This window comes from Leptosomus discolor, chromosome 18 (genome assembly GCF_034619465.1).
Source record: "Leptosomus discolor isolate bLepDis1 chromosome 18, bLepDis1.hap2, whole genome shotgun sequence".
Taxonomy (NCBI): Eukaryota; Metazoa; Chordata; class Aves; order Leptosomiformes; family Leptosomidae; genus Leptosomus; species Leptosomus discolor.
In genome coordinates this window covers 6,329,475-6,350,204 of record NC_141408.1, presented here as the reverse complement: position 1 = coordinate 6,350,204, position 20,730 = coordinate 6,329,475, and the positions used below count along the sequence as shown (strand labels likewise).

The 20,730-nt window shown below is 41.2% G+C and overlaps 1 protein-coding gene across 4 annotated transcripts in view; it reads right to left on the bottom strand.

Moving 5' to 3' along the window:
* AUTS2 (activator of transcription and developmental regulator AUTS2) overlaps nt 1-20,730 on the bottom strand; it is a 785,815-nt gene that overhangs the window by 416,920 nt on the left and 348,165 nt on the right. For all 4 annotated transcript variants that reach the window (XM_086475189.1, XM_086475190.1, XM_086475191.1 and 1 more), the window contains exons 3-4: nt 14,847-14,948; nt 6,626-6,661 (exon numbers count right to left, since the gene is read on the bottom strand). In XM_086475189.1, the coding sequence (XP_086331315.1) occupies nt 6,626-6,661; nt 14,847-14,948 (138 nt within the window). The remainder of the gene's footprint in view (nt 1-6,625; nt 6,662-14,846; nt 14,949-20,730) is intronic.

Below are 20,730 nucleotides of genomic sequence, written 5' to 3'. Positions count from 1 at the left end.
CCCCAAGACAGCCAAGAAGCACACTCTAGCTCAGCACTGCTCAATCCTAAGTGATACCTCCTTGGGGATACCACCTCCTGAATCACTGTTCAGACAGAGGATGAAAATCTGTGTTTTAGCAGTGACGGGACAAACCTGAAAGACCTGAAATTCTGAAATCTGAGCTCAGTTCTGCTCAGCTGGGTAAGAAACGGCTGCTGTGCCCTGCTTTCCTTGTTTAAGATTTGGACAATATAGTTTCACCCAATTGAAAGAAGAACTGTGAGGATTAATATTCTAAATTCAAAGCATTTTATTCAAAAAGCATGAGCATGCATTAGGGCAGGGTTCTACAGTGTATGAGGAAATACCATTCAGAAGGGCTGCAAAAATAACTCAGACCTTCATCATCTCTGTTCAGAATGATCTGAGACCTGTCTTGACCAAATTCCAGCCCAGGTACTTTATTCTGTTTCCTAAACATCCCTTAAATATTGAGTTAATAATATGTGTTTTTCTCAACCTCTACAAAAATACACAGTTTTGTTACCCAAAAACACTTGCTTTGCTCCAGCTATTCTCATGATTAGTAGGACGCCGGAAATATACATACACCCGCTTTTGCTGTTCTTCTTGCTTTGATGGTCATGTTGTTAGCAAACCCTTTAATGAGCCTCGGTTCTCCCTAGGAACAGCACTATGGTTTATAAGTGCTAAAATTAATAGACCTGGAGTAGATTTTATTACACGTAATGTATTTAGTTGGCAATGATAATGCCTCCGTTACAGCAGCTGTTACAATAAACTGCATTTTCAATGGCTCCTGGAAAACAAAAGACAACACCTAAAAGATTTCAGCTAAAGAAACACCAGAGTTTCCAGGTCTCACTGCTCCACACCAAATCTGCTCCACTGAGGTCTGCAAATACTAACAGGTAACTACAACCCACAGAGAGATTTCTACTGGGGATCTTGTCCACTTTTCCTGAATCTGAATTTACTATCAGAAGATTCATAACCTCTGTTGTCAGCTTCACTTCTGCAAAGAACGGGCACACAGAGATTTTAAAGTGGAGCTAAAATGGATTTCAGTATACCCTTCACAACAATGGTTGGTAAAACTAATTACAGTGAGAAAATTGGAGATCATTCATTACCCTACTAAGCAAACCAGGATTTGTTAACAATGATTTATAGTGCCAAACACAGGACAACAAGGATTGTCTTTTCAACTGTATTCACAGGGGACATGACAGTTTATTAAGTGTAGTGCTCTCCAAACAGCCACTGCTGTAGTGCTGTCGTGGATCTCACAGTTTTTCAGAGGGACACAAACTTCTACATAAGCAAAATATGTCTAAATATTTGGCTTCTAAGGTCAAGCACTAAAAATAACTGAGCAACTTAACCTACTTGCAAGAACCACAACTCTTTATTTACCAACATCACTGTGTACCTGATGTAAAGTATTATATTCCTTCTGTAACATTAGCTGGTTGAATTTATTCAATCTCTTTCAAATGATACTTTTGATCTAATCTGTTTCTGTCCTGTGGTCTTACTGTACTCTCCTAGGGTGGAGTCTCTTAACACACTCCCATCTGAAGAGTCAACAACATCACAAATTCCACCACCTCAAAGAACAAAAGGCTACTTAGGATCTCTGCCTTGGCATATAGAGCCGGCAATGAAGGAAAATCTACTGGTTTAAGGGCTCTATCTGAGAATACGAGCCCAGAGAATGCGCTGGTGTAACTAATTCCACATTTCTTCTGTAAGGTAACATCTTGGGTGAAACGCAGTCCTACTGCATAGTGCAATAGCTGGCCTTATCTAGGCCAAATACCGGGTTTCTATCATCTCTACACTAATACCTCTGGTGCTCCACTTATTCTCCTTGGGATGAGTTTTTAGAGCTCTGAGTAATGTAATGCAACATTGCACAACACAGTGTCCCAGTGGCATGCTGTAACTACGCAAACATCTGCTGAACTGAACCCACTCAGGGCCAAATTGGATAGCACAACTGATTAGCTAGAGCCTTTGGGAATATGCTCACAATTTATGTTTGTCTGAGTCACCAGCCCATGTGCAAATCACATTTTTCATTTTTTTCTTCTTCTTTTTTTTTTTTCTTCCTTTTTTTTTTTAAGGTGGAGCAAAAGCATTGTTTGGGAAACAAGTGTCATAGGCGTTTCTTTCTACCTTCCCAATACTATTTCCATCACCGGCTTATTACCAACTTTTATCCAGTTCTGAAAAATCTGCAAACTCTGCTTTTCAGTGGAAAAGAATCTGCTAACCAAAAATAAGTATTAAAAAAAAAAAGGAACAGAAAACCTTCAGAAATTGCCACAAAGATTCAAGAAGCCGAGGAATGCAAGAAATGGAAACGAGTTGCCATAAACAGAGAAACTGTACAATTGCCAAAGAACCTGACAATCCTGAGAACTGAATTTGTCGTTTAAAAGCAAACCACTCAGTTATTTAGGTTTTGATTTCTGTTCTGTGTTGCAAACCAACGAACTACCTGTATCCTTTAGTGTGATTTTGCCAGGGTGCGAGACACACAAAGAAAACTAATAAAAATCATTCTTTGTGGTCTGGTAAGATAAAAAGCTTTTACTATTATTCAAACTCCAACCATATTCTAAAACATTTCTCAACCTCCTGAAATCATAGACAGCTGCACTATGTTAAAACTCACATAATTCAAATAACTTTTCTTTTAAAGCTAACAAGGTGGGTGTTTTTCCTAAAATTCTAACTACTTTCCAATTATCCAATCTGACTTCTTGATGAGATGTAACCTGCCTTACCATCTATCTTTGATGAGAGACAATGACAATTTGCAATGCAAAAAATAGCAAAGACAACTGTGAGATTTTCCAGGAAGTATTCAGCTATGATTTCTTAGGGTGCACCAATATTAACAGCATGTCCAAATCTTCTCTCACATGCACCAATCATTGACTGGACCGATCCCATAGAAAACAACAGTCAGGCTGGTACAGAAGGCTGATAGGAGAATTAGAATGATTTTTACCCGTCTCTTCTCTTCTGACTATTGATTTAATAACAGGTAAAAAGGATAGGAAAGTGTCCGCTCTGACAAGGAGTGCCAAGACAGGTGAAAGATTCCAGCAACAACAAAAATGGCTTTTCAACATCATCTATGGAATGCTACCTCTTGTGAAAGAAGTAGAAGATAAGTTGTTTCGAACTGAGGAAAACTTGCTATAGGTACTTAGAACCCCTCAACAACTTCGCATTGTTAACACTCATTCAGCGGTTACTCGCACGCATCCCAGTTCGCTGAAAGCACCTCATTAGAAAGTCTGTGTAATCACTGGCAATTCTGATCATCCCGGTCAGCTGAATCACTTGGTGGAGGTTCCCAGCCCTCCCCACTGACTTCATAGCAAAGGTGGGCTGTCAAAGCAGGCAGCATGAATGCCTCCCCAGAGCACGGGCATTTTTCCTTCACCCACTGATTTTCAAGGAGCACTAACGTAGAGGCAACAAGTACATAAGAATCCAGTCTCCAGCCTCGCCGTTCAGAAATTTACCTAGTTGGAGCATAAATTAGGTAACATTTCAGCCTTCACCACTATTATGGGAAGTGCATAATAAAGCACTAGGATGGAACTGTCATACAGATATTAGAAAAATGATTTTGTATTACTGAGAAGCGTCAGGTTTATAATGTTTCCTTAAACCCTCAGTCACCTCAGGAGGCTCTATATAGAATAAAGGGATCCAAAAGTATTTTTTGCATTGCTGTAGCACGCACAGCATCCACAAACATTGCAGACACAGGACCCACCACCCGTCAAACCTGAGTGCCTGCCATAAGCATGCTTCTTAAAGAAGACTCCAAGTCCAACAAATATTACCTCTGTTATGTACATGTGAGGTAACATGGCCTAAACACGCAAAGATTCCATTAATACTTGGATTTAAACAGCAAATATAAGCTACTTAATCCATACCTCAGTGTTCATTCATTTCTGAATAAAACCTGCTTCCATCTCTGTTTCTGCTTTCTGTAGTAGATGTGTTTGGACAGTGAATCTACTGTTAAGTCCATTATAACCTACCTGATGACTGTGTTTCCTTTGGTGTGCTATAGTACGTAATATTTCATAGTCCAAAGCACCACATATATTGATTAATACTTTCTACAGGAAAAAGCTTCATTATTATCTATTAAACTAAAAACTATTTTTGTTTTATTTGAGAACAATGACTCTTGTTTTGATGTTCTGGGTTAACACTAAACACAAAAACTAATAGATCTTTCTAGTTAAAAGCTTTGGAAAAAAGAAGTCAACTCAAGTGCATATTCTTTTCCACTTTGATAATACAATCATTACATTTATCAGAAACACATGCTAATTGGACCATTCTGGAGCATTCTTCTCATTGTCTGGTACCACAAAACACATCTGGGTTTTATTTGCCCCATGTAAGTTAATAAGGGTACGGACTTTTTTAAAACAATAAGCAAGATAATCCTAAAAACAATTTTCCAAAGTGAAAAGGGAGGAAAAAAACCCTCTATGTTTCATCCAAGCCTGTGTAAGTGTAAAAATGGCTTTAACATAGAAACGGAAGGATGTTTTCTATCTACTTGGCTATTAGTGAAGAAAGAAAAAGAAAGTTAAAAGAAATCTTATTGCTATGACTATACACGAGAAACAGTGCAGTTCAATATATCATATTAATGGTACCTAATAAGGGATGTCTCCCCCACCTACACAGATCCAAATTAGTGTGATTTAAAGTGCCAATACATTGGCACTAGAAGATGTCAAGCTTCTTCTTGTTACTAAATCCCTAACTCGGGAGAACTGGAAACTTTCAAGCTTTTTGCTGGAGCATAGGGGATATTGACACCTTCCAGATTTTCACTTTACTGGACCAACCCACAGACAGTATGGTGCAAGAGAACAGCAGATGGCTTTTCTTCTGTTACCTCTGCTTCCTGAAGATGAAACCGAACATTGTTCTTAAACCACGCATATTCAGCTCTATAAGGAGAACAAGGCTTATTTATATATGTTAAAGCCTTCCATCCCACATTTGGCCCATTCCAGAGCATGTCTGTATATGTTCATATGATTTGAATTTTAAGTGCCCCAGCAAAGGAAAGCAATTCACTCTGAACTATGGGAAGACATTCACGTTTTGGTCTTAACACAAAGTAAACATCGAGCCCTTTGATATTGTTTTTCCCTTCATTCCCTCCCTCCTAAAAATACATACGATACAAAACATGGAAAGTGCCTGAAAAAGGAAACAATTTTTTTCCTGTTTCACAACTTACCTTACACTCCTTTGGACTTTGGTATAATTAGAAAAACTACCACAAAACTTATTCAATTGATAACACTCTTTTCAGACCTTACCACTGGCAGAAGAACAAACATCCAGTTTGTGCAGAAGTCCAACGTAAATCCAGCAGGACACGGCATTTCTCCAGGTATTAAGCAATTTTTGTGTTTGCATTTTACACTTTACATGTGAGGTCACACACACAGAGTTTAATCCCATAACTTTCTTATAGGATCACAGACCTCTCTGAAGAAAAGACTACATTTCACCATGTACTAAAGGAAAAAAATTACTATCTGGGAATCTGACAAGAGAGCAACAATGTTTTTCCATCACGTAATCGAACACTATATACTATATTTCTTTTCCCCAGAGTTTGAAAAGATAGAAGCAGGCTTTGATTATACTATTAACTATACAGAGCAATGCTATAGAAAAGTCCCCCTGCATTTTATCCACCAGGTTTTGAACATACATAATGCTGTATTTCTCCTACAGACATTATAAAGGCAGAAAAGAAACGCCTGGAGAATATAGTGTTAAGTTACAAGTGAAACAGGATATGAGCAACTTAAATACAAGTCTCAAAGGAAAATAAACAGTGCATGGGATTAACTGGAAAACAATTCTAACTCCCAAACTTATCTGTTGAAGTAAAAGGTATATATTGATGAATGTGAGAATAAACAGATAGAAAGGTATGAATATAGACTGTTCAATCAATAAAGAGGCGTGCAAATACATAACAAAAAAAGACCGATCAATTGTCAAACCAGCTGGGGCCTGATCCTCTTCTCGTGATGCAAAATGTAAATCTAGTATAAATACAATTACAGCTGCATTTTCCAGGATAATCTGTGAGACATGGGGCTTTTAACCAACAGGTAGAAATCACTGTGTCATGTTCTCCAGACTGAGGTACACGGGAGACGAGACAAGACTGCCGTAATGGGCTCTCTAAAGTCTACGAATCAATGAAAATTGCTACAAGGGGAAATCAAGATCCTACCATCTCAGATTAGAGAGCTGGTAAAACCATGGTTCATCTTATTTGCTATAATTGTCTAAATTAAATACTGTTGGAATTTATGTTGTAATTATGATACCCGATTAGTTCAGGAGAACATTGACCACCATGTCTGAAACGTTACTTACAATGCATTTGTGGAGGAAGAAATAGAAAAAGTTAACCTATTGGGCAGACTGAGATTGGTTAGTTATTCTTGTTTCCATATAATAAGGCACTTGCGTTTCAGGAGTAATGCTATGCTGTTCAGAGACACATGTGTTAAAGTTGAGATACACTTACAAAGTAGCCTGTTCCCAAGCTGGAAGGAGCTGAGCTCTGCAATAAAACACAAAGACAAAGTGGAAAGTCAGTGATGGTTTTTAACACGTTCCAATCCACACAGCTCATTACCAGCCCTTTCCAAGCTTTTCATCACTACATCACAGCACCAATGTGCTGCCCCTTGTCATCTGCTACTGAAACAAACACGGTGTTGCTTAATTTTTCCCTTTATATCTCTCAACGACTCTGAGATGGTAACGTGCTATTTACTGAATTCCAAGCTTCTGCGGTGGACGTAATTGCCAATTTATTTGACAGGCAGCTGGGTAATGAATTAATGATGGCATTTCGCCCTGCACTGAGACTAAACAGACACTCATCAACCAGCCTCCCTGACATGCTGACATTCAATGCCCTGGACTCCAGCTACTCAGCTTTGTGGCCACAAAGGGGCAGGCGGGAGGGGGAAAAGAAAAAAACGCAGACTGACTTCAAAACAAAAAGCCCGGTGGGTTTGGATGACTTTTTCAGTGTATGACCTGTTTGCCAATTTATTCCCGAAAGGCCCTGGTTAGTACACACATAGTGCTTTTCTAAAATGAGACATTTTGTAAACATAATTAGTAGTCTGAAATGTAAAGAACGTGTGGGCACAGAAAAGCCGCTTCAGTCAATGTACCAGTTCCTGGAGAATGCAGTCACTACTGTTTCCCATTTGGATGTCCACACTGTTTGACAAACCAAGGATTTAAAAAGAAAAGAAAAAACAAACAACAACTATCTACAGTGTGAAACAGATTTCAAAACTCAAACTCATAACAATAATTAAAACTAATATTACTACCATGGAAAGTAATCAAAAGGTTTAAATGCTTAAAAAATGCATCATGAAATTCATTTTTAAGTGGGACATGATCATAACCTCTACATTCACAGGAATTAAGGAGATAAAGGGGTTTGTTTCATTAGTTTTTCATCTAAGCAATGGGGATTTACACAGCAGGTTCTCTTAGAGACATGGTGAGAGACCTAAACATCTCTGTCCTAATCCAGGTCACTGGCTGTTACATTAAAGGGTAAACAGTTCCCAACGCTACAGCCCTATCGCCTGAAACATTTCAAGCCAGGCTAGTCAATGGACAAGGAAGCAAAACGCAGAGGATAATTCTCCAGGGAGCAGCGGGTAGTCCAGATGACCAGTCTTTAACTCCTATAGCTCAATTCCTGTTTCTGTTCTGTAGCACAACCTCATCTTCAGTAATGACACAGCTCAGTGATTACCAGGAACTGCACAAAGGCCCCAACCTGCCTTGGCAAACCATTGGAAACACACAGAATTCACATCACTGTCATCCCTCTTCTGAGACACTGCTGTAGGTAACCCTAACAGCAGATTCTCTCGATTTCTGCTTGTGGAGTGCAGCACGGACGTAAAAGAAAATAAACCCCCACAAGGGGCTTATGGTATCTTTTTACTGAATTCAACACAGCAGAAATAGATTGTGTCAAGAAATTTAAACTTAACCACAAAATTCATTGCAAATAATGAGAATATTACTGTGTGTTCAGCAAAGCACCACTAAGAAGAGAGGTTTAGACAGGTTACGTACCTATAGGGAAAGGCTTTCTGGTTTAAAACATTAGAAGTTAAAGACTTGGCAAGAGGAAGTCACCTGGGTAGTTATAAGGGTACTGTATCATACAATCAACAGACTCAGCTGGGACATCTTATATGAACAAACAAAACTGCTATGGAAATTTGGAAGATATGTGGTTCCTTTCCCTTAATGCTCTCTATCTTATATGTTGCGGCTACTGAAGGACTCAAGATCTGCAGTCTACAAGTTGGTTATCAGTGTGCATGGGCAGCTCCACAGAAATTAATAAATTCTTAAGTCCTTCTGGCCCCACTCTTGCTGCTCTGGGGCCTCAAGCTCCCTCTGCCACCAGACCATCATCCAGAGCAAGACCCACCTGGTCCCAGTGACGATTTGGCAGCACATGGCCATGAGGGCCCTGAGCTCAGCCTGATCATGCAGCTGGGAATAACCCGGTAACCACCACAGTCCCAGTCACCACACAGCCCAGCTACTGTTTCCAGTTAGAAAGTCCCCTTCATGGGCCACATACAATGGTTTTGTGCCCGCAGACTGCAGCTCTGCAGCACCTGGTAGCGAGCACACTTCAGCACACCCCAGTTTAGTATCTACTGCCTGTACTTTCCTGGTAAAGCCCATCATATATACTGCCTTCCACTTTACTCATGCTGCTTTCTGCTTCATGCCATCTAAATTCTTTTAATTTAAGCCAAAGGTCTACCCACAAAGTGCAACACGTGAAATCATTATAACCCCTTTTTTTAAGCTATGTACAGATGCCAGTTGAGTCCCAACTCTTTCACTCACAATTTTTAAACTTACTTTACAGTCGGAAAGTTCTAAAGTTTGCATTCTGCATCTGTGTGCAATTTTTGTCTGCTTTTTATTCCAAGTTTTGGAAGGATCAAGTATCAAAACAAAACAATAAAAAGGAAGAAAAAACAATAAGCAAGCAAAATATTTCCCACTGAATATTTCCATTCCTTCAAAAGCAATGCTGCAATGGCTATGGGAGGACAGTCGAAACATAGCAGTCAAATGACTTTCACTGAAAAGAAACAACTGTGCATTTCCAAGGAATTTGAGTTTGCTGGATGGAAATAGAGCCCTTCACACACTGCATGCTGCATATGGATAGTACAGGTTGCAAACTCTTTTTAATTGAAGTAAGAAAGACTGCATTGCACATGCATGAATGACTAAGTCAGCTGTGCTGTGAACTGTGTGTTGACAGAGCATATAGGCTGAAGCAAGGGCTATGCAAGAAGACAGCTTCTCACCTTTTTTGATTACTCCCAATAGCGAAAGGATCCCACTACCCAGTGCCCAGCCTTGGTACCAACTGAGGAATGTGATACCGTGTATGTAGCATCTTTACAAGCCCATGCTGAGTCGTGATCCTGCACTGGATGGTTCTACAGCTCTTATATAAAGTGTGCCTATAATAGAGGTAACGGTTTCACTCTCCAAAACCCTTTGCACAATTCAACATTAGATACACTATTTGATATTCACACAACCACCAGCAGAAGCCTGCACCAGGTGCCCATCAGCAAAACGCAAGACACTTGCTTAAAATTAACAGGGTTTTGGTTTTGTTATTTTCCTTCTGCCTTTTTTTCTTTTCTCTCTCTTTAAATTTTTTTTTTCCCCCTCCCTTTTTTTCCCCCTTCCCTTCTTAAAGAGAAGAACTTTTGGCCCAGGAGCAAAAATGTAGTAACCCTCATGTAAGCATTAGTTTATTGTGTACCAAAGAAAATTACATCCTTGAGGTCTTGGAAGGCACAGTTATACCCGTTTTGCATATATATTGTGCATTACTGGGGGAGCTGGGTGGGGAGAAAGACTGTGTTGTACATATTTGTTCTGGCCATTGTTTATGTAGGTCTGACTGAATGAAGGAACAGTGGGTATCATTTCAATTTCTGATGTCAACATCAAATTACTTATTTAATTTCATGCCTGGCGAAGCATTGTATAGCTACACGCAGAATCATTTCACTTCATTTGTTATGCTGTGTTTTCTTGGCGATTGGCTTGCCTTCCAACTGACAGCTTTAATTACGACATGAATTTGATTGCACTGCCGAGGAATTAACATAATGCAACAAAGCATTTAAGCACCCAACCTTAGACACACAAACACACACATACACACTCGCACATACACACACACACAAAGAAGCAGCCACTGCAGCTTCTGGCACACACACACACACACACTCACACAGCTTTGCTGGTGTTACTCCACTTTAGATACAGCCAAGATTACTGGGGATATTATGGAGAAGGAAAAGTACTAAAGATTTCAGAGCACAAAACCTGAAGATTGTGCCTCACTTTGTCTTTCTTCAGGCTCAGTACAGAGATGGGAAGAATGGGAGAGAGAGAACAGAAAATATCCTGTATTTGAGGCTGAAACCACAAACTGTCCACCGGATTACACTGCTGGGCGTACAGACACCTTTATTCCCAAAGCAGACACCAACAGACCTGGCAGGAGGGGCACTTCACGACTTCCTTGTCATTGATGCCTCACTGTAACCCATTCTCAAGCACGAAGTACACAACGCAGTAGGAGTACACAGCTACAAAGGATGAGGGAAAGGGAAGCACTCATGAAAGAGTGTGTCAGCTTTGATGAAAACCCAAGACAAGACCTTTCACACAGAGGACAAATGGAAAGATTCCTGTCCCACTCCCTATTCAAGAGCTAGAACAACATTCCAGACAGAAAAGTGCCAACAATTTCTCCCAGATTGTGATTCCTTGTTCAGCAGAAGCAAGCAGAGGTCTGGCAGTCCATGCCTCAGTTGTGCAGCAGGAGTCGAAGAACCGTGCTGCCTGCCAGCCGACGACCACACGTGAGAGGTTTTTTCTATTCATCCCCCCACTGAAAGCCTGCAACCAACACCAGAAGCAGCAGGCAGGGCTGAGGGTGCCCAAAGCAGCTTGTCAGCCCCCTCCTGTCACTGCGGGCTTGCTCTGCCATTGCATCATCAATAGCAAAACAATGATCAAGGTTCATTTCACAGACATCAGGCTTTTAACAGGACTAGCAATGACTGTACAGCTGAGTGTAAGCTTCAGTCTGGGGTAGATCAGGAATTTAGGAACGTGCACCAAAGAAATCAGTTTTTGATTAGCAAAGAGGTGGCCGAACCCCTGAATAACTCTTGTGCAGGTTAGCTGCAATTCTCACGTTTTCCTCAAGTAATCTCCTGGCTGCTTTGTAAAACATGGCTAAAAAGTACACCATTTATTCCAAAGTGGAAAGACTCAATTAAAAATAAATACATATGGAAAGATAAGGAAAACAAGTTGACTGAGCGCCAAGCTGAGGAGAAGAGAAAGCGCTGCCATCTTGTCTCCAAGCAAAATCTCAACAAAATGAATTCTACTACTGGCAAGATTTTGATGAGATTAAACTGACGACAGCACCCTATATATAAAGGAGGAGCAGCTCTCCAATTTCTCTTTTAGGCCCCTGGAGCTACCTCTGCCCATAAAGGAAAAAACAAGTTGTCATTCCAAAAACTACTATATAGGAGAGAGAGAGAGAGAGAAATGGGTTTATGAAATTCAAACGGGGAGATGTATCAGGGCGCTATCAAATGCTTGCAATGGAGCATTCAAGCAATCATTATCCCTAATCTAGCAGAGGTCAAGTTCTCTGCTAATTATGTTCTCTCACAGAGGGGAGTGTGCATGTGTGCACACATGTGCGGGATGAGGACAAAGAAAGGAGTTGATGGAAAGCAGTCTCACTGCATTGCATCTGACAAGAACACAGGATATTTCTCTTCCTGCTGTCTGATGCTATTTCAAGCCTCATTACGAGAAAAGTCTCCTGTTTAACATGGTCTTTTCATTGAATTATCTTCTTTTCATTTTTGACCACCTCTCTCGCAAATGCTGCAAATTACCTGCTTGGATCTCATTAGCCTGGAAAGGAGTCATCCCTTGTAAACACACTTTGCATCAATCTGCATTATCCAAGGGCTGTAGGTACATTCACAATAGGCAGAGTTGAAAGATATCTGGCAGGAGAGGGAATGAAGCCACTGACATGTCAGTTTGCAACTGGATATTCATTATACCATCTCCCTCATTCGGCATCTGTCACTGAGCTATCACTTAGGCTCCACATTAAAGCTCATGAAGCTAACATTTCTGTTTCAACAGCTTACTTACAGCTAGGGATTTGAAAATTGATCATCCACCTAGAGTATATGCACTTCATTCATTATACATATTTCCATGCAGTAGCCATGCTTAATCTTACAAAGCTGTTGGGCTACATCAGTGGAGAGCCGTTGTATTTCATGTCCAAAATCTGCCTTCCGACCTCAGAGTCTGCCTGCAATACTTCATATTTTTGGTCTACGTTCTGTTGAGTATGAAACTTTTTGCATATTTTTTCCTAAGAAAATAGTTGTAAAAACAGAAAAGTATCTTCAGAGAAAACTCACTCTTTTGTCTGTAGTTTTTTCTGGACAGTAATTGGTTGGTATCATCAGACAACTCCCTCCTTCAAAAGATATTATTTAAAATAACCTCATTAAGCTCTTGATGCATCTTTGTGCATAAGAGGACAGCTCAAGGCGGGCTCACCCATAGCTGGAAGTGGACGAATCACTAACGCTTCATAAGGCCCTGTCATTTAAAAACATGGGGTGTTGGTCTTTGGGAGAGAGAGAAATGTAGAACAGCATTTACTTTTCGTAACTGAAAGATTCTGGGAAAGGCTACCACATACTCAGGCAAGATGAGAGTTACCTCATGCAGGTTTTTGAAATCTCAGCTGAACTGGCAACACCAGACCACAGAGACATATGCTTGTTGGCAATGAATTGTCAAAGCATAAAGGAACTTACCTATTAAGCAAAACATGAACTAGGTATAACATTTTGAAATATATATTTCCACATATATAACACTCCTTTTGAGCAACTTGTGGATCCCTATGTCCTCTTCTCACCTGCACTAGGGAAGCTGTATTTGCTCTCCACTTCCTTTTAATTTGCCATAGTGCCAAGACAAAGGGGAAGTATTGTAAAAATGTCAGAGAAAAACTGCATTTGATCGGTGGAAGTGGAACCAGGATTCTGCTCTCACTGCCAGGTCTGGCACCACAATGCTAGGAGCTGCTGGAAAGCTCGAATAAGCCTTACAGCTCTCCACTCAGGACATTGAAAGGAAGTGAAAAGGCTAAAATAAAACCATGTTTGTAAGGATCAGTGAATTTTTTTAATGGAAGGTGCTGTGTAATCGTGAAGTTCATTGTAGTGACTTCTCAGCTGCCACAGGGCTCAGAGCAAGCTAGGATGGCAACGGTGACAGGCTGACCATCAGCTGTCATCCACTGCTACCTGTACAGAGCGTTTACTTACTACCTCCTCTGGTTTCAGTCTCCTCTTCCAAAGGTATCTTACAGCCCTGAGATTGCCCTCACCTGACAGCTATGAAGGGCAGGCTCTGAAGCGTCTAGCTGAATGTACCCATAAAAGCTGGCTCTGGGGGAGGAACGGACCTCTAAAATTATGTGACAAAGTGATGAGGAAAGAGAGCGCTACAGATTTCACACCTTCACAGGAAAAAAAAAAAAAATCAGGCAGCTGTTCCAGTAATACGCACAATTCAGCAAAAATTGCTAGCTGTGTGCCTTCAGGCTTAAATTTGCACACCGAAATGTATCCTTTACAAAGGTATTTCTTCTAATGTCTGCTCAATTCAGTTTTATTGGATTAGCCTACAGAGGACACCATCTGGTACCTGTCATACAAATCTACATGGACATGCTATCAATAAAATCCCCATTTCCAAAATGTGGGTTAGTTAAAAGTAGGGCCAGATTGCTGGCTGATACAAATTGGTCTGACTGATGTAGCTATCCATGCTTTTACCAGCAAAGGATCTGACCTACAAAATCCCCAATTTACATGCTCTTTTGGGACAGGGCTGTCTTTATATTCTGTGTTGCAAAGCATGTAGCACAGAGGACCCAGAGCCATGAATAAAACGCTCAAGGATTTTGATGGTACACATAATAAATAATAATCTCATTGCAGCAACAGAAAGATTTCTGTAGCCATTCATATGTCAGAATAACTCAGGCGTGTCATTAGTGAATGGCCAGCATTCTTCAGTGGAGAAAAACATTCTCCACAGAGCTGCCATCTTAGGACCTTCCACAGTTTAGGCAGAGCTTATGCTATTGTTGGCCATGTTATATCAATTCATTATAGATAAATTAGCCAAGTCTCTCTAGACATTCTAATACTTTTCATAAAGACAGTACTTAGCCCAAAGAAATACATTCTTTTCCTTTCCTCCTTGGGGTAAAAAGAGGCCATCTCACTTTTCAACTACGCAGAGCATTTTAACTTCATTAAATGGCCTTCAACTCTTTCAAAATGAACAAGTGTTTTCACACAGACAGACATTGTACTAAACTTTAAGAAGTTTACTGAACTGGGGCAGGAGACCTAAGCTACCTCTTCCTCTCCCAACCCCCCAAAGGGAAGGGCATTTTATCAAAAAACCATCCCAGAAACTAAATCCTGTTATGACTTACACCCCTCAGAAAACTACACCAGGAGTTAATCAGAGCAGCACTTGGCTGCAGGAGTTTTACTTACGTCACTGAGTCTTTCCCGAGAGCTACTTCGATGGAAACCTTTCGATTCCCCACTGGCGCTTTCACTGTCACTGTCTCGGCAACTGTTTTGACCTGGCTTGAGCTGTAGGAAAGAACAAACAGAGAGCAAGAGTTTAGCCTGGGTCAGGTAAGTCCCCTTGTCCACTGCTCCTCTTTAACCCAATGCCACACCTATCCAAAGCAGAGTTTACGTGGAGCTTGCAGCACTGCCACCGGCATGGTGCAGCCTTGGTGCCAAGGCAGCAGCTCAGCGAGGCCGTGAATGCAGAGAGCAAAGCAAGCTGGCGTGTGGGCCAAGACCCTGCAGGTAGAGAGAGGCAACACACGTGTCGCAACGAAACCACAGTTTAAGATCTTCATTTTGGGAACTTTCAGACTTCTCAAGTTGTTCATGTCACAGAGGCAGCTTTTAAAGTTACCATCACATCAAAACATGTACAGAATCGATCCCTCCCTCGTTACAGCATAAGAGTATTAACTATTTAAGATCAATGGAAATCTCCCCAGGGGAAGGAGCAGCCATTACCCCGGCGAGGCCTTTTACTGGACTAGCCCCTAACAACATTGCCTGGGACCATAAAAAATTCTTGACTAACCTCAATAATCATAAAACAACATGATGTCCTTAACAGGTATCAGATTGTTTTTGCCTTTCAAACCAGCTTTAATGAACTTTACTGTCATTGTAATAAATAAAAAATACAAAAAAAATAACAAACTATGTTTTCAATACAATTGAGAACACATCTGCTTTCTCTTATGCTGTGACTTGTGCGAGTCAAGACGTTACAACAACAGCATACTGAAATGAACATTCACCATTTATATACCTTACACACATCTGCGAGGACATATACACACATATACAGCAAAAGGAAGAACTGCATCTACTGCAATCTGAAAATGTATTTTTTCTAACTTATCTTTCCCTATATGTTGCTTGAATGCATTAGAATTCTGTTTTAACCTTGTTAAACCATCTTGTTGATGCTTATTTGAAGTAACTTCCTGTGGAGACTGGTTACTCCTGAGATTAATACTGGCAAAAAGTGAGTTTCAGAAATTTAGATTTAAAATCATATACATAAATACTGGCAGCATCAGGTCAATGCTGAGAAAATACTTGGTGAGGTACCTAATGAAGTATTTTATCAGAGACACTACGCCTACCAACAGTCATACAACAAATACCAAACAACTCCTAACTTATTCTAATTATTAATACATCTATAGTAATTTATATTCAGACTGTACAGGAACAGATAATCACACTCATCTCCATTTCATGATTGGAGACAAAAGTTCCTTCTCCATAAACTCTCTCCACCAAGTTTTTTCCCCCTTTCTTCTGTCTCTTCTCGTTTTTCTCCCATTCTCCCAGAAACATGCTGCAGAAGCACACACAAAATTCACGCACATTCTCTTCTATAGGCACACGCAAAGCAGACTTCTGCTCTATTTCCCAGATATACATTCCCACCTGTATACACTGCTGTTCTCTCCCAGGTTCACTAAGGAAGTGCAATCTGTAAGGTTGGTATGTGTGTGCTGCTTTACCTCCATCCCTTATTCCCCTCATTAGTAAAAGGCAGCTTTGGGCACTCTCGATCAGTCAAAAGAAAGTAAGTACGTAAAACTAAGGCTCAGACACACAATTGAGTTGCAATGCATGAGCACAACCGCAAAAATGGGACAGACGTACTCCCAGCTCAAAGAAAATGCAACATAAGAACTAGAGCTATTTGTCAAACACTTACAATTTAATAAATAAACTAAATATTCCACAGCTCAGCCAGAAAATCTCAAGTAAAACGATTTTGATTTCAAATGGAATGGTTTATCAGTCAGATCTAATAGATCTAGGTAGCATTTGTTGGGAGGCAGGGGGGAGGATAACGAATTCAAGAAGTCTTATACTTCATATATAACTCACAAATCTTATCTAGGACCACTGTGTGCTGTAATTTTATGGTCCCAGGTTTAAAATTTAACCACCCAAAGGAAAATGGATCAAGTTTCCCTGACTCGGTCTTTTGTCAACATCCGCTCGATGATGGAAAAACTCTTATTGTAACTGGGGCCTAAAGAAGTTTTTCCAGTCTCAAATTTTATTTTTAGAACCTCAATGTATTTTGTACATAATTTTCACACATCAGTTATTTGCTAACTAATCATAACAGCTCATTTTTATACCTCTACTATACTGAAAATTACAGCTATTTACAGAGAAGAGAAGAAAAACCCAGCAGGTGTCATTTTTCTAGACAGAATTTACAAGGAACAAGAGAATACAATCAAGATATCTGAGCCCGAAACTCTGTAGGAACACAGTGAACTGCATAGACTAGACAGCAAACTTAGAAGTTAGTCCAAGTTAAGATTTATAAGCTTTCCATATTTTTCTTTCTTTTTTTCCAAGTTGAGCTTCTCCATGTGCCAAACTGTTGAGGGTTTACATTTTATTCCAAACCCCATCAATCTGTGTTAAATTAAAAAAATAAAGCATGGAAATGTGCCCATTGTCTTCTTTTTAGAACCTAAAGTTACACACAAATGCACATGAGAACACTTAACATGGATAGGTAATGGTTCATTTTGATCTACTCGCACAAATTCAACCACTTAAAATGATGTTGAAATAATACTGTGCTGCTAAAAAAGGTCTGCAAATAAAAGACTGGATCTTTAGTTACACTGCATGCAACTGTCCTCCCTGGAAAACACTTAAAGTGCCACATTGACAACTCCCATTCCTCTATCATTCCTGTCAGGGTACCCTATGCAAAAAGCAAAGCCAGCATGAAGCTCCCATGATGTCTACTCAAGTCTCTCGCTGAGGAGTCTCCTACATTAACAGAGACATTTCTCATTTCACTAAGTGAGGAACAAGGAATGGTTTACAAAAAGTCCATTTGACTCTATGCTTTCATCGTACAGTGGGAGTGAATTTATCCAGGTAGGGCTCCATCTGCAGGGTCGCACAAAGAGCAAATACATTTTCTAGATTGAAAGCAAAAATCCCTAAAAACACCGCATGCCACTGACTTACAACGCACTTGCACAGCCTCAAGGATTCCCCAAGCATGAGCGACGAGGTATATGCAAAGAAAGCGTTCATCAGCAACCTGAGTCCACTTGCCCAGTCAGAATGGTACAGGGCCAGGACCCTGGTGCACATCCACGTCTCCAAAACTTTTCTGGGAGTTTTTTGTCATTCTTAGCTCACCACATTGTATTTCTGGAAATCTTTTATTGCCCTACAGAACCTATTATTTTGTAATGTCTTTAGATCTACTGGAGGATGCTGAAAGTCAAGAACTGGGTAACTAGATAACAACACTTCTATCAAAAACAAGAAAGGAAAACAAATAAAACCCAGATCTGCAAGCACAGCTGCTGGTTGAAGCACTGGGCTGGAACTCATCATGGGTTTTACTTCTGATCCCTCACCACACCCAATTCCCTCCCCAAAACGTGAGAATAACGATGGGTCTTCCTCATTCTCCAAAACTGATCTATTTAGAGGTTTTATTAGCAGGGACAGCTTCTCAGCAGGTGATTGCAGAGCACGTGGCACACCACGGGACCTGATCACCCCCCTCACTGCTCCGGGCGCTACTGCAGTAGCAACAACGATCTCTAATGGTGAGGTGGCTCCACTGGCGAAGCGTGTTTACAAAAAACCCAAACCAAAACACCCTGAAAACACCCTGGGTTTTTAACGCGGCCCTTTCATACGGGCACGGGCCGTAGGAAGCCTGTGTGCTTCAGATGTCCCTGCCCAGGAGCGGGCTGCGGCTCTGCAGGAGCTCTCCGAGGGGAGGCCGGCGCTGCCCCCACCGCTTCCCGCCCGCTCCGGCCGGCTCGGCAGCAGCCCCCAGCACGGCCACGGCTGTGCCACTGGTGGTGCCTCCACGGAAGCGTATTCAAGAAAGGGCACAAGGGCAGAGCCCGGAGGAGCGATAGGGGGGAAGCGAGAGAGCGCCCTGCGAACAGCCAGGTCGGGGGGGAAGAGGGGGAGAGGAGCTCCAGGAGCTGGAGCAGAGATCCCTCTGCAGCCCGCGGGGAGACACAGGCGCAGCAGGCAGACATCCCCTGAAGGAACCGTGTCGCCTGGAGAGCTCGTGCTGGAGCAGATTTTTCCTCAAGGAATTGTCACCCATGGGAGGGACCCACGCGGTAGCAGGGGAAAGGAGCCGCAGAGAGGAGCTGGCGCAGACCAACCGCAACCTACATCCCTCCACACCACTCGGAGGGACACAGGGGAACAAAGGAATGAAGCTGAGATGGGAGGAGAACGTGTTCCTTCAATTTTTGTTTTGTTTCTCACTATCCAAATCTGTTTAACTAGCAATAAACTAAATCAGTTTTCCCCAAGTCGAGGTTATTCTGCCCATGACAGCAATTGGTGATCTCCCTGTCTTTAACTCACAAGTTTTTTCTTCTTATTTTCTGCCCCTGCCCTGTTGAGGTAGGGGAGTGAGAGAGATCAACTGAATGGGAGTTTGGTCCTTAGCTAAGGTAAACTCACCACACCACGGTTTGGCTCAAAAACATTCAGACATATCACTCTGCTGCCCTGCAGAGTAATGCAAAGAAGATGCAGAACTGGAAACTGCCACCACGACGGACACAGAGCAAGAGGGCTGCTGAGATAGCATGGGGAGGGGAGAAGCAGAAGATACACAACACTAAGAGTAACCATTTGATGAAGAAAAAGGGAGAGAAAGACTAGCTCAAGCCTAAAGGTCACAATGAAACTGGCCAGAAACTGCTAAGATTATGAATAAGCAAAAATAGATGCAAAGACATCAAATGTGAAACTGCTGTAAGAGTAAGCACTAACAGTTAACTCTTCTTTCAGGGCATGGAGAAATTTTCAGGTGACTTGAAGTCTAACGGAACTGGTTTTGCACCAGGTGAATATTCAGCCCTATTCTGTGACAGCAAAAGCGCAAACCGAATATTCATCTGTGTCCAGGGAAAGCAGCTCTCTGCTATGCTTCCTTATGCCGTTCAAAGTTGACACGTAAACTAGACCTAAATATTCAGGCTTAGGAGTAGGATAGATCTACAGGAATAATGCCATAGTTACTACATTAGTCAGACATTCCTGGCAAATGAAGGGATGGGGGGCATAAGCTGTAAAACACTACTAAGGATAACCCATAACAACATGGCTCTCTGTTGCCTTTTGTGTCAGAAAGGAAAAGAATGAAGGACAGAGATAGTCAATCATGTTAAGAGGCGTAAGGGAGGATGAAACAGCAGCTGAGCCCAGACTACAGGGAGCATCATCCTCTCAGGACCGCAGTTTGCTTTGCTGAATCCCTAAGCCACTTTAGATAATTCCATAGTAGCAGTGCCTGGTTAGCACATAACAAAAAGCAAAATAAATAAACATACCGAGAATTTAGCAAAAGCCTTTTTCACAGAGCTTATATATTGCGTCAAAAACACCCTAATGTGGCTCTTCTAAGCTCTTTTTTTAAAAAAAAAAAAAAAAAAAATTAATTTAAAACCCTATACCATTTGGCAGCAGTAAATCTATGGTATAGTTTCAAGGCACCTGCTTTTCCATACCATATGGAATTAAAGGATTATTTCACTACATTATACTTTAAAGTTATGAATACTAACACTTCTCCCTATTATAGCACAGGCAGCAACATAAGCCTTTACCAGAGTCCTGGAGGAGACCTGCTCCCCAAGGGATGGCATAACTCTGCTGCAGGGAGAGGAATTTTAGGCTTTCAGTTCCGCCTGCCATTCTTTATCCATACAGCTTTTGCAAGGGCAAGACAGTCCAAAGCTCTTCTGATCCAGCTCCTACCTGGGTGGATATATTCTCCAGCTCAGATCAG